At 48.9% G+C, this 14,913-nt stretch overlaps 1 protein-coding gene across 1 annotated transcript in view; it reads left to right on the top strand.

Annotated features, from left to right (window-relative positions):
- The window catches only part of cdc42bpb (CDC42 binding protein kinase beta (DMPK-like)), a 47,528-nt gene that overhangs the window by 17,288 nt on the left and 15,327 nt on the right, over positions 1 to 14,913 (top strand). Inside the window, exons 12-26 of the mRNA XM_062437114.1 lie at positions 359 to 492; positions 701 to 943; positions 1,695 to 1,805; positions 1,891 to 2,135; positions 2,747 to 2,852; positions 2,974 to 3,077; positions 5,976 to 6,081; positions 7,045 to 7,193; positions 7,353 to 7,450; positions 9,081 to 9,160; positions 9,339 to 9,407; positions 9,482 to 9,553; positions 9,715 to 9,820; positions 13,876 to 14,012; positions 14,432 to 14,571. Coding sequence (XP_062293098.1) covers positions 359 to 492; positions 701 to 943; positions 1,695 to 1,805; positions 1,891 to 2,135; positions 2,747 to 2,852; positions 2,974 to 3,077; positions 5,976 to 6,081; positions 7,045 to 7,193; positions 7,353 to 7,450; positions 9,081 to 9,160; positions 9,339 to 9,407; positions 9,482 to 9,553; positions 9,715 to 9,820; positions 13,876 to 14,012; positions 14,432 to 14,571 — 1,900 coding nt within the window. The remainder of the gene's footprint in view (positions 1 to 358; positions 493 to 700; positions 944 to 1,694; positions 1,806 to 1,890; positions 2,136 to 2,746; positions 2,853 to 2,973; positions 3,078 to 5,975; positions 6,082 to 7,044; positions 7,194 to 7,352; positions 7,451 to 9,080; positions 9,161 to 9,338; positions 9,408 to 9,481; positions 9,554 to 9,714; positions 9,821 to 13,875; positions 14,013 to 14,431; positions 14,572 to 14,913) is intronic.

Genomic DNA, 14,913 nt, shown 5'->3' with positions numbered 1-14,913 from the left:
TAGTACTATCAGTAGTAGTAGTAGTAGTAGTAGTAGTACTATCAGTAGTAGTAGTAGTAGTAGTAGTAGTACTATCAGTAGTAGTAGTAGTAGTACTATCAGTAGTTGTATTGGTACTATCAGTAGTTGTAGTAGTAATATCAGTAGTAGTAGTAGTAGTAGTAGTACTAGCAGTAGTTGTAGTAGTACTATCAGTAGTAGTAGTAGTAGTACTATCATTAGTAGTAGTAGTAGTACTAGCAGTAGTAGCACAGTTGCAGTAGTAATAGTAGTTTAAATACCGTTAGTAGTACTATAAAGCAGTTGTAGTATTAATGTAGTACTGGTTTAAGTCCCGCCCCCTGTCCTGCTGTCCTAGACTCTGATAGGCTGGAGCACCAGCTGGAGGAGGCGGTCACACTCAGACAGGACTACGAGAGCTCCGCCTCCAAACTGAAGACCCTGGACAGACAGGTGAAGACCCTGAGACAGGAGAAGGACGACGTGCACAAGGTATCATTACTACTACTAATACTACTACTGATACTACTACTACTAATAATACTACTACTACTACTGTTAGCAGTAGACAGGTGACACAGGAGAAAAAGAGTAGAAAACACCGTCATTATTCTCCTGTAGTCACTATTTTCTCCTCCTCCCTCTCCTCCTCCTCCTCCTCCTCCTCCTCCTCCTCCTCCTCCTCCTTTTCTGTGAGCAGCAGCTGGTGGAGTCTTTGGAGCGTCTGAGGAGTCAGTCGAAGGAGCTGAAGGAGGCGCACTCTCAGAGGAGGTTGGCCCTGCAGGAGTTCTCAGAGCTGTCGGAGACGATGGCCGACCTGCGCTCCTCCAAGCAGCGTCTGTCCCGTCAGCTGAGAGACAAAGAGGAGGAGACGGAGCACCTCCTGCAGAAGATGGACACCATGAGGCAGGAGATTCGCAAGACCGAGAAGAGCCGCAAGGAGGTGAGACTCCTCAGGACCTCCTTCAGAATAATCTCCATAGATTTAATAAGTATTTGTCAGCGTGTGTGAGCAGCTGGTGGTTTGTAAGTGACGTCATCGCAGCGTTCAGGGTTCAAACAGCTGACCCTAAGCCCTTCAGTAAGGAGGGTTCGATACCCAGCTGGAGCCTCGGTGAGGACTCTGTACAGCTGATCAAATCCCTTTAAATTAAATCAGTTTGTCAGAAGCAGGAAATTAATTTATGTTTGAATCAGTTTGATTAAAGTTTTCTTGAAATTAAACAACTTTTTTCTTTTTGTTAGAAACTTTATAAATCAGCATGTGTTCTGTCTGTGTGGTGCAGTTCCTCCAGCTCACCACCGGGGGGCGACACACATCACTAATAAAGTCAGAGTGATCAGTGATCCATACCAGCTGATTGATTATTGATTAATGATCACTGAACACTCATTTCTTTATTAAAGTATTTAATAAGACCCTCTGACCTGGTGTCATGTGACTCTCTGACCTGGTGTCATGTGACTCTGACCTGGTGTCATGTGACTCTCTGACCTGGTGTCATGTGACTCTGACCTGGTGTCATGTGACTCTGACCTGGTGTCATGTGACCCTCTGACCTGGTGTCATGTGACTCTCTGACCTGGTGTCATGTGACTCTCTGACCTGGTGTCATGTGACTCTGACCTGGTGTCATGTGACCCTCTGACCTGGTGTCATGTGACCCTCTGACCTGGTGTCATGTGACCTGCAGCTGGAGGCTCAGCTGGACGATGTGAAGGCCGAGGCGTCGAAGGAGAAGAAGCTGAAGGAGCACAGCGAAGTTTACTCCAAGCAGCTGGAGACGGAGCTGGAGAGCCTGAAGGTCAGTGACCCCTGACCCCTGACCTGGCCCTGGTTGTTACCTGGTCTCACTGTTGTTCTGGTCTCATTGTGGTTCTGGTCTCCAGTCTCAGCAGGGTCGGGGTGTAGCAGCGGGGGGGCCAGAGTCCCAACAGGAGGTTTCCCGGCTGAAGGCGGAGCTGGATAAGAAGGTTCTGTTCTACGAGGAGGAGCTCCTGAGGAGAGACTCGGCCCACTCCTCTGAGATGAAGAACCTGCGTAAAGACCTGCAGGAGTCTGAGGGGGGCCAGCTGGCCGCCAACAAGGAGCTGCTGCAGCTCAGAGACCGCCTGGACAAGGACAAGAGGAACAGGTGAGTCCTGAACCAGCACTAACTCAGTCATATCAGACACTTTTAGTTTAGGTGAAGTGATCTTTCTCTTACATGTGGACTTTAAGGTCCAGCTTTAATGTATAGAAACTGTGTAGACACACACACACTGCAGTCTACCTGCATTAGGAGCTTCAGTCTACCTACATTAGGAGCTTCAGTCTACCTGCATTGGGAGCTGAAGTCTACCTGCATTGGGAGCTGCAGTCTACCTGCATTTGGAGCTTCAGTCTACCTGCATTGGGAGCTGCAGTCTACCTGCATTAGGAGCTTCAGTCTACCTGCATTGGGAGCTGAAGTCTACCTGCATTGGGAGCTGAAGTCTACCTGCATTGGGAGCTGCAGTCTACCTGCATTGGGATCTGCTTTCTGACTCTGGATGTGTGTGTTTATCAGTTTGATCTTTTATAGGATGTGAACATTTTAATGCTCAATAAATACATGTGTGTGTATTAATGTGTGTGTGTGTGTGTGTATAATGTGTGTATTAATGTCTGTATCTCTGTGTGTGTGTATAATGTGTGTATTAATGTGTGTATCTCTGTGTAAGTATAATGTGTGTATTAATGTGTGTATCTCTGTGCGTGTTGCAGACAAACAGAGATGGATGAAGCTGTTTCGGCTCTGAAGGTAAAATACGAGCGAGAGAAAAACCTGCTGACAGAAGAGAACCGCAAACTGACGACTGAAACTGACAAGGTGACTGTTTCCTGTGTGACTGTTTCCTGTTTGCTGTGTAACTGTTTCCTGTCTGCTATGGGACTGTTTCCTGTCTGCTTTGTGACTGTCTCCTGTCTGTTGTGTGACTGTTTCCTGTCAGCTGGCGGCTCAGAATCGGCAGCTGGAGGACGACCTGCAGGACCTGTCCTCTAAGAAGGAGAGCGTGGCTCACTGGGAGGCTCAGATAGCTGAAATCATCCAGTGGTGAGTCCCTGGGGGGGGGGGGTGTTAGTCCTGTAGTTCCTGGGGCTGACTATGGGAGGAGTATGAGTCCTGTAGTTCCTGGGGCTGACCATGGGAGGAGTATGAGTCTTGTAGTTCCTGGGGCTGACTATGGGAGGAGTATGAGTCCTGTAGTTCCTGGGGCTGACCATGGGAGGAGTATGAGTCCTGTAGTTCCTGGGGCTGACCATGGGAGGAGTATGAGTCCTGTAGTTCCTGGGGCTGACCATGGGAGGAGTGTTAGTCCTCTAGTTCCTGGGGCTGACCATGGGAGGAGTATGAGTCCTGTAGTTCCTGGGGCTGACCATGGGAGGAGTATGATTCCTTTAGTTCCTGGGGCTGACCATGGGAGGAGTATGAGTCCTGTAGTTCATGGGGCTGACCATGGGAGGAGTGTTAGTCCTGTAGTTCCTGGGGCTGACCATGGGAGGAGTATGAGTCCTGTAGTTCCTGGGGCTGACCATGGGAGGAGTATGAGTCCTGTAGTTCCTGGGGCTGACCATGGGAGGAGTGTTAGTCCTGTAGTTCCTGGGGCTGACCATGGGAGGAGTATGACTCCTCTAGTTCCTGGGGCTGACCATGGGAGGAGTATGAGTCCTGTAGTTCCTGGGCCTGACCATGGGAGGAGTATGAGTCCTGTAGTTCCTGGGGCTGACCATGGGAGGAGTGTTGGTCCTGTAGTTCCTGGGGCTGACCATGGGAGGAGTATGACTCCTGTAGTTCCTGGGGCTGACCATGGGAGGAGTATGAGTCCTGTAGTTCCTGGGGCTGACCATGCGAGGAGTATGAGTCCTGTAGTTCCTGGGGCTGACCATGGGGGGAGTGTTAGTCCTGTAGTTCCTGGGGCTGACCATGGGAGGAGTGTTAGTCCTGTAGTTCCTGTGGCTGACCATGGGAGGAGTATGAGTCCTGTAGTTCCTGGGGCTGACCATGGGAGGAGTATGAGTCCTGTAGTTCCTGGGGCTGACCATGGGAGGAGTGTTAGTCCTGTAGTTCCTGGGGCTGACCATGGGAGGAGTATGAGTCCTGTAGTTCCTGGGGCTGACCATGGGAGGAGTGTGAGTCCTGTAGTTCCTGGGGCTGACCATGGGAGGAGTATGAGTCCTGTAGTTCCTGGGGCTGACCATGGGAGGAGTATGAGTCCTGTAGTTCCTGGGGCTGACCATGGGAGGAGTATGAGTCCTGTAGTTCCTGGTGCTGACCATGGGAGGAGTGTTAGTCCTGTAGTTCCTGGGGCTGACCATGGGAGGAGTATGACTCCTGTAGTTCCTGGGGCTGACCATGGGAGGAGTATGAGTCCTGTAGTTCCTGGGGCTGACCATGGGAGGAGTGTTGGTCCTGTAGTTCCTGGGGCTGACCATGGGAGGAGTATGAGTCCTGTAGTTCCTGGGGCTGACCATGGGAGGAGTATGAGTCCTGTAGTTCCTGGGGCTGACCATGGGAGGAGTATGAGTCCTGTAGTTCCTGGGGCTGACCATGGGAGGAGTGTTAGTCCTGTAGTTCCTGGGGCTGACCATGGGAGGAGTATGAGTCCTGTAGTTCCTGGGGCTGACCATGGGAGGAGTGTTAGTCCTGTAGTTCATGGGGCTGACCATGGGAGGAGTATGACTCCTCTAGTTCCTGGGGCTGACCATGGGAGGAGTATGAGTCCTGTAGTTCCTGGGCCTGACCATGGGAGGAGTATGAGTCCTGTAGTTCCTGGGGCTGACCATGGGAGGAGTGTTGGTCCTGTAGTTCCTGGGGCTGACCATGGGAGGAGTATGAGTCCTGTAGTTCCTGGGGCTGACCATGGGAGGAGTATGAGTCCTGTAGTTCCTGGGGCTGACCATGGGGGAGTGTTAGTCCTGTAGTTCCTGGGGCTGACCATGGGAGGAGTGTTAGTCCTGTAGTTCCTGTGGCTGACCATGGGAGGAGTATGAGTCCTGTAGTTCCTGGGGCTGACCATGGGAGGAGTGTTAGTCCTGTAGTTCCTGGGGCTGATCATGGGAGGAGTATGAGTCCTGTAGTTCCTGGGGCTGACCATGGGAGGAGTATGAGTCCTGTAGTTCCTGGGGCTGACCATGGGATGAGTATGACTCCTGTAGTTCCTGGGGCTGACCATGGGAGGAGTATGAGTCCTGTAGTTCCTGGGGCTGACCATGGGAGGAGTATGAGTCCTGTAGTTCCTGGGGCTGACCATGGGAGGAGTATGACTCCTGTAGTTCCTGGTGCTGACCATGGGAGGAGTGTTAGTCCTGTAGTTCCTGGGGCTGACCATGGGAGGAGTATGACTCCTGTAGTTCCTGGGGCTGACCATGGGAGGAGTATGAGTCCTGTAGTTCCTGGGGCTGACCATGGGAGGAGTATGAGTCCTGTAGTTCCTGGGGCTGACCATGGGAGGAGTGTTGGTCCTGTAATTCCTGGGGCTGACCATGCGAGGAGTATGACTCCTCTAGTTCCTGGGGCTGACCATGGGAGGAGTATGACTCCTGTAGTTCCTGGGGCTGACCATGGGGGGAGTGTTAGTCCTGTAGTTCCTGGGGCTGACCATGGGAGGAGTATGAGTCCTGTAGTTCCTGGAGCCGACCATGGGAGGGTTGTTAGTCCTGTAGTTCCTTTGGCTGACCATGGGAGGAGTATGAGTCCTATAGTTCCTGGGGCTGACCATGGGAGGAGTATGAGTCCTGTAGTTCCTGGGGCTGACCATGGGAGGAGTATGAGTCCTGTAGTTCCTGGGGCTGACCATGGGAGGAGTGTTAGTCCTGTAGTTCCTGGGGCTGACCATGAGAGGAGTATGACTCCTGTAGTTTCTGGGGCTGACCATGGGAGGAGTATGAGTCCTGTAGTTCCTGGGGCTGACCACCGGGGGAGCTCTCAGTAACCTGTGTGCTCTTTTTTCAGGGTGAGTGATGAAAAGGACGCTCGGGGTTACCTTCAGGCTCTGGCCACCAAGATGACGGAGGAGCTGGAAACACTGCGGAGCTCCAGCCTGGGAACCAGACCTATGGTAACACACAAAAATACAAAGATTCTCACAACCATGGAACCAGTATACAGCCAGTATGGAACCAGTATAGGACCAGTATACGACCAATATGGAAACAGTATAGAACCAGTATAGGATCAGTATGGAACCAGTATAGGATCAGTATGGAACCAGTATAAGACCAGTATGGAACCAGTATGGAACCAGTATAGGATCAGTTTGGAACCAGTATTGAACCAGTATAGGATCATTATGGAACCAGTATGGAACCAGTATAGGATCAGTTTGGAACCAGTATGGAACCAGTATTGAACCAGTATAGGATCAGTATGGAACCACTATAAGACCAGTTAAGAACCAGTATGGAACCAGTATAGGATCATGTCTGTATTCTAGTCCGTAGTTCTTATGTGTTGATTGTTCTTTGACTTGCTGCCTCAGCCAGAGTCAGGAATGGCCACGCCCCCTAAGAAGCCCTGGCCTCCTATTGGTGGAGACAGGAGGGTGAGTGTGTCAGTCACTGCTTGCAGCCAATCCTGATTCATTCTGCCTCATTAAGGGCGGAGTTAAAAGGCTTGCATGGCTATTGGCTCGCATGTCTGTCTCGTCTACATCGTACTTTCAGGGACTGAGGAGGGGCAATCTGTGGCTCTGGAGCCTTTAATGGTCCCTTAAAGGAGACTTTAATGGTCCCTGAAGCAGTAAGGGTTCTCATGGTATTCTGGCCCTATTTTAGGGTCATCATATTATGTCATATAATGATGTCATGTCACCCAGTAGCCATCAGTGACATCATCGTTCACCCCACCCACTGGAGGTCACATGACTGTTTTAAAGGCTGCTCTGATTGGCTGCTCTGTTTGAATAATTTTTTGTGTCGTCCAGATAAACGACGAAATGAAGACGTCTTTTCTGTCTGTAACTGTCTCCCCCCTTGCCCCCCCCTGTCCTCCCCTGTCCCTGCCCCCCCCCCGCACCCCCCAGGACCCCCTGTGGAAGGTGCGTCGCAGTCAGAAGTTGGACATGTCTGCTCGTCTGGAGCTTCAGTCGGCGCTGGACGCAGAAATCAGAGCGAAGCAGCTTCTGCAGGACGAACTGAGGAAGAGCAAAGCTGCTAACATCGCTATGGAGAGGTACCTGTCTGTCTGTCCTCCTGTCTCTCCTGCTGTCTGTCTGTCTGTCTCTCCTCACCTGTCTTTCTGTCTGTCTGTCCTCCTGTCTGTCCTCCTGTCTCTCCTCACCTGTCTGTCTCTCCTCACCTGTCTGTCTCTCCTCACCTGTCTGTCTCTCAGTAAGCTGAAGGAGTCAGAGGAGAGGAGCAGGGACATCGGGGAGCAGATGGAAAACCTGAAGAAAGAGATGGAGGACAGCCGCTCCCGCACAGACAAAGGTGAGACTGCTCCTCCTGTATGACTGCTCCTCATGTATGACTGCTGCTCCTCCTGTATGACTGCTCCTCCTGTATGACTGCTCCTCCTGTATGAATGCTCCTCCTCCTGTATGACTGCTGCTCCTCCTGTATGACTGCTGCTCCTCCTGTATGACTGCTCCTCCTCTTGTATGACTGCTGTTCCTCCTGTATGACTGCTCCTCCTGTATGACTGCTCCTCCTGTATGACTGCTCCTCCTCCTGTATGACTGCTCCTCCTCCTGTATGGCTGCTCCTCCTGTATGACTGCTACTCCTGTATGACTGCTCCTCCTCCTGTATGACGGCTCCTCCTCCTGTATGACTGCTCCTCCTGTATGACTGCTACTCCTCCTGTATGACTGCTCCTCCTCCTGTATGACTGCTCCTCCAGTATGACTGCTGCTCCTCCTGTATGACTGCTCCTCCTCCTTTATGACTGTTCCTCCTCCTGTATGGCTGCTCCTCCTGTATGACTGCTCCTCCTCCTGTATGACTGCTCCTCCTGTATGACTGCTCCTCCTCCTGTATGACTGCTCCTCCTCCTGTATGACTGCTCCTCCTGTATGACTGCTACTCCTGTATGACTGCTCCTCCTCCTGTATGACTGCTACTCCTGTATGACTGCTCCTCCTCCTGTATGACTGCTCCTCCTGTATGACTGCTCCTCCTCCTGTATGACTGCTGCTCCTCCTGTATGACTGCTCCTCCTGTATGACTGCTACTCCTGTATGACTGCTCCTCCTCCAGTATGACTCCTCCTCCTGTATGACTGCTCCTCCTCCTGTATGGCTGCTCCTCCTGTATGACTGCTACTCCTGTATGACTGCTCCTCCTCCTGTATGACTGCTCCTCCTGTATGACTCCCCCTCCTCCTGTATGACTGCTCCTCCTCCTGTATGACTGCTGCTCCTCCTGTATGACTGCTCCTCCTCCTGTATGACTGCTCCTCCTGTACGACTGCTCCTCCTGTATGACTGCTCCTCCTCCTGTATGGCTGCTCCTCCTGTATGACTGCTACTCCTGTATGACTGCTCCTCCTCCTGTATGACTGCTCCTCCTGTATGACTGCTCCTCCTCCTGTATGACTGCTGCTCCTCCTGTATGACTGCTCCTCCTGTATGACTGCTACTCCTGTATGACTGCTCCTCCTCCTGTATGACTCCTCCTCCTGTATGACTGCTCCTCCTCCTGTATGGCTGCTCCTCCTGTATGACTGCTACTCCTGTATGACTGCTCCTCCTCCTGTATGACTGCTCCTCCTGTATGACTCCCCCTCCTCCTGTATGACTGCTCCTCCTCCTGTATGACTGCTGCTCCTCCTGTATGACTGCTCCTCCTCCTGTATGACTGCTCCTCCTGTACGACTGCTCCTCCTGTATGACTGCTCCTCCTCCTGTATGACTGCTGCTCCTCCTGTATGACTGCTCCTCCTGTATGACTGCTCCTCCTCCTGTATGACTGCTCCTCCTGTATGACTGCTCCTCCTCCTGTATGACTGCTCCTCCTGTATGACTGCTGCTCCTTCTGTATGACTACTCCTCCTCCTGTATGAGGGGGAGCAGAGTTTGAGGAGGTGACAGAAGGAGGTGACAGATGTTTGTGTGTTTCAGGTCTGAAGCTTCCAGACTTCCAGGACTCCATCTTTGAATATTTCAACACTTCACCTCTGGCTCCAGACCTCACATTCAGAGTGAGTTACACATACACATACACACACACACACACACACACACACACACACACACACACACACATACACATACATACATATACACACATACATACACACACACACACACACACCAACACACACACACACACACACACACACATCTACAGGTCATGTGATCGTGTCTCTCTGACTGCAGACCACAGATTTGGACTCCGCCCCCCAGAGGTCAGACTCGGCACCCCCCTCTCCCCTCTCGGAGCAGGAGGTTAGTCAGCTCACTTCCTCTTTAACAGCTTTTCAAAGTAAAAGTTGTTTATTAATCAGTGTGTCTGTCTACAGGAAGTTCAGTCAGTCCCAGCGAGCCCCTCCCCCTCCCCCACCACCCAGCAGGGCTCGCTGCCCCCCCTCAAGGTACGCTGCTAATAAAGCTTACTGTTATGTTTGTGTAGTGTTAATAAAGTTTAATGTTATGGTTGTGTAGTGTTAATAAAGTTTATTGTTATGTTTGTATAGTGTTAATAAAGCTTACTGTTATGTTTGTGTAGTGTTAATAAAGTTTAATACTGTTTCAGCCTAAAGCTCATCAGCTGAGCATCAAAACGTTCTCCAGCCCAACTCAGTGCACACACTGCACCTCTCTGATGGTAGGACTCATCAGACAGGGATACGCCTGCGAAGGTACACACCACTACTACACACACATTACTACACTACTACACACACTACTACACACACACACACACACACACACACACACACAGCACCTCTCTGATGGTAGGACTCATCAGACAGGGATACGCCTGCGAAGGTACACACCACTACTACACACACATTACTACACTACTACACACACTACTACACACACACACACACACACAGCACCTCTCTGATGGTAGGACTCATCAGATAGGGATACGCCTGCGAAGGTACACACCACTACTACACACACATTACTACACTACTACACACACACTACTACACACACACACACACACACACACACACATACACACTGCACCTCTCTGATGGTAGGACTCATCAGACAGGGATACGCCTGCGAAGGTACACACCACTACTACACACACATTACTACACTACTACACACACACTACTACACACACACACACACACACACACACACTGCACCTCTCTGATGGTAGGACTCATCAGACAGGGATACGCCTGCGAAGGTACACACCACTACTACACACACATTACTACACTACTACACACACACTACTACACTACTACACACACATTACTACACTACTACACACACATTACTACACTACTACACACACACTACTACACACACACACACACACACACACACACACACACACTGCACCTCTCTGATGGTAGGGCTCATCAGACAGGGATACGCCTGCGAAGGTACACACCACTACTACACACACATTACTACACTACTACACACACTACTACACACACACACACACACACACACACACAGCACCTCTCTGATGGTAGGACTCATCAGACAGGGATACGCCTGCGAAGGTACACACCACTACTACACACACATTACTACACTACTACACACACACTACTACACACACACTACTACACACTACTACACACACACATACACACTGCACCTCTCTGATGGTAGGACTCATCAGACAGGGATACGCCTGCGAAGGTACACACCACTACTACACACTACTACACACTACTACACACACTACTACACGCTACTGCACACACACACTACTACACACAACTACACACTACTACCCTGCGTCTCAGTGTGTAGGACTATAATCTGACTCATGTCTCCTCAGTGTGTAGGACTATAATCTGACTCGTGTCTCAGTGTTTAGGACTATAATCTGACTCATGTCTCCTCAGTGTGTAGGACTATAATCTGACTCATGTCTCCTCAGTGTGTAGGACTATAATCTGACTCATGTCTCCTCAGTGTGTAGGACTATAATCTGACTCATGTCTCCTCAGTGTTTAGGACTATAATCTGACTCATGTCTCCTCAGTGTTTAGGACTATAATCTGACTCATGTCTCAGTGTTTAGGACTATAATCTGACTCATGTCTCAGTGTTTAGGACTATAATCTGACTCATGTCTCAGTGTTTAGGACTATAATCTGACTCGTATCTCAGTGTTTAGGACTATAATCTGCCTCATGTCTCAGTGTTTAGGACTATAATCTGACTCATGTCTCAGTGTGTAGGACTATAATCTGACTCATGTCTCAGTGTGTAGGACTATAATCTGACTGATGTCTCAGTGTGTAGGACTATAATCTGACTCATGTCTCAGTGTGTAGGACTATAATCTGACTCATGTCTCAGTGTGTAGGACTATAATCTGACTCATGTCTCCTCAGTGTGTAGGACTATAATCTGACTCATGTCTCAGTGTTTAGGACTATAATCTGACTCATGTCTCAGTGTTTAGGACTATAATCTGACTCATGTCTCAGTGTTTAGGACTATAATCTGACTCATGTCTCAGTGTGTAGGACTATAATCTGACTCATGTCTCCTCAGTGTGTAGGACTATAATCTGACTCGTGTCTCCTCAGTGTGTAGGACTATAATCTGACTCATGTCTCAGTGTTTAGGACTATAATCTGACTCATGTCTCAGTGTGTAGGACTATAATCTGACTCATGTCTCAATGTGTAGGACTATAATCTGACTCATGTCTCCTCAGTGTGTAGGACTATAATCTGACTCATGTCTCAGTGTGTAGGACTATAATCTGACTCATGTCTCAGTGTTTAGGACTATAATCTGACTAATGTCTCCTCAGTGTTTAGGACTATAATCTGACTCATGTCTCAGTGTGTAGGACTATAATCTGACTCATGTCTCAGTGTGTAGGACTATAATCTGACTCATGTCTCAGTGTTTAGGACTATAATCTGACTCATGTCTCAGTGTGTAGGACTATAATCTGACTCATGTCTCCTCAGTGTGTAGGACTATAATCTGACTCATGTCTCAGTGTGTAGGACTATAATCTGACTAATGTCTCCTCAGTGTTTAGGACTATAATCTGACTCATGTCTCCTCAGTGTGTAGGACTATAATCTGACTCATGTCTCAGTGTGTAGGACTATAATCTGACTCATGTCTCCTCAGTGTTTAGGACTATAATCTGACTCATGTCTCAGTGTGTAGGACTATAATCTGACTCATGTCTCCTCAGTGTTTAGGACTATAATCTGACTCATGTCTCCTCAGTGTGTAGGACTATAATCTGACTCATGTCTCAGTGTTTAGGACTATAATCTGACTCATGTCTCCTCAGTGTTTAGGACTATAATCTGACTCATGTCTCCTCAGTGTGTAGGACTATAATCTGACTCATGTCTCCTCAGTGTTTAGGACTATAATCTGACTCATGTCTCCTCAGTGTGTAGGACTATAATCTGACTCATGTCTCCTCAGTGTGTAGGACTATAATCTGACTCATGTCTCAGTGTTTATGACTATAATCTGACTCATGTCTCAGTGTTTAGGACTATAATCTGACTCATGTCTCAGTGTTTAGGACTATAATCTGACTCATGTCTCAGTGTGTAGGACTATAATCTGACTCATGTCTCCTCAGTGTGTAGGACTATAATCTGACTCATGTCTCCTCAGTGTTTAGGACTATAATCTGACTCATGTCTCAGTGTTTAGGACTATAATCTGACTCATGTCTCAGTGTTTAGGACTATAATCTGACTCATGTCTCCTCAGTGTGTAGGACTATAATCTGACTCATGTCTCAGTGTGTAGGACTATAATCTGACTAATGTCTCCTCAGTGTTTAGGACTATAATCTGACTCATGTCTCAGTGTGTAGGACTATAATCTGACTCATGTCTCAGTGTTTAGGACTATAATCTGACTCATGTGTCAGTGTTTAGGACTATAATCTGACTCATGTCTCCTCAGTGTGTAGGACTATAATCTGACTCATGTCTCAGTGTGTAGGACTATAATCTGACTAATGTCTCCTCAGTGTTTAGGACTATAATCTGACTCATGTCTCCTCAGTGTTTAGGACTATAATCTGACTCATGTCTCCTCAGTGTTTAGGACTATAATCTGACTCATGTCTCAGTGTTTAGGACTATAATCTGACTCATGTCTCAGTGTTTAGGACTATAATCTGACTCATGTCTCCTCAGTGTGTAGGACTATAATCTGACTCATGTCTCAGTGTTTAGGACTATAATCTGACTCATGTCTCAGTGTTTAGGACTATAATCTGACTCATGTCTCCTCAGTGTTTAGGACTATAATCTGACTCATGTCTCAGTGTGTAGGACTATAATCTGACTCATGTGTCAGTGTTTAGGACTATAATCTGACTCATGTCTCAGTGTTTAGGATTATAATCTGACTCATGTCTCCTCAGTGTTTAGGACTATAATCTGACTCATGTCTCAGTGTTTAGGACTATAGTCTGACTCGTGTCTCAGTGTTTAGGACTATAATCTGACTCGTGTCTCAGTGTTTAGGACTATAATCTGACTCATGTCTCAGTGTTTAGGACTATAATCTGACTCATGTCTCCTCAGTGTTTAGGACTATAATCTGACTCATGTCTCCTCAGTGTTTAGGACTATAATCTGACTCATGTCTCAGTGTTTAGGACTATAATCTGACTCATGTCTCAGTGTTTAGGACTATAATCTGACTCATGTCTCAGTGTTTAGGACTATAATCTGACTCATGTCTCCTTGTGTCTCCTCAGTTTGCTCCTTCATCTGCCATGTGTCCTGTAGAGACGTTGCTCCCCTCGTCTGTCCAATCCCAGCGGAGCAGGCCAAGCGGCCGCAAGGCGTCGACGTCCAGAGAGGCATCGGCACCGCGTACAAGGGCTACGTCAGGGTGAGACTGATGCAGGGTTAGGGTCCAGTACTGATGCAGTACCGATGTAGTACCGTGCAGTACTAATGCAGTACCGATGCAGTACCGATGTAGTACTAATGCAGTACCGATGCAGTACCGATGTAGTACCGATGCAGTACTGATGCAGTACTGATGCAGTACTAATGCAGTACCGATGCAGTACCGATGCAGTACTAATGCAGTACCGATGCAGTACCGATGTAGTACCGATGCAGTACCGATGCAGTACCGATGTAGTACCGATGTAGTACTGATGCAGTACCGATGCAGTACCGATGCAGTACTAATGCAGTACCGATGCAGTACTGATGTAGTACCGATGTAGTACCGATGCAGTACTGATGCAGTACTGATGCAGTATTTGTACTGCAGTTTTAAAGTATCTGTCTTCCTGTCAGATCCCGAAGCCCAGCGGAGTGAAGAAAGGTTGGCAGCGAGCGTTCGCCGTCGTCTCAGACTGTAAACTGTTCCTGTACGACGTTGCAGAAGGAAAGTCCACTCAGCCGGGAGTCGATGCCAGTCTGGTTCTGGACCTCAGGTACCGCTTCACCGTTTCACTGCTTCACCGTTTCATATTTCAGCTCTGAAACAGAGAAAGCATGAGGAGGTGCAGGTAGAGGAGGTACAGGTAGACATGAGGAGGTGCATGAGGAGGAGGTGCAGGAGGAGGTGCATGAGGAGGTTCAGGAGGAGTTGCATGAGGAGGAGGTGCAGGTAGACATGAGGAGGTGCAGGTAGACATGAGGAGGCACAGGAGGAGGTGCAGGTAGACATGAGGAGGTGCATGAGGAGGAGGTGCAGGAGGAGGTGCATGAGGAGGTTCAGGAGGAGTTGCATGAGGAGGAGGTGCAGGTAGACATGAGGAGGTGCAGGAGGAGGT

This window comes from Scomber scombrus, chromosome 17 (genome assembly GCF_963691925.1).
Source record: "Scomber scombrus chromosome 17, fScoSco1.1, whole genome shotgun sequence".
NCBI lineage: Eukaryota > Metazoa > Chordata > Actinopteri > Scombriformes > Scombridae > Scomber > Scomber scombrus.
Note: the sequence above shows the minus strand (reverse complement) of the source record. Positions and strands in the feature narration are given on the sequence as shown.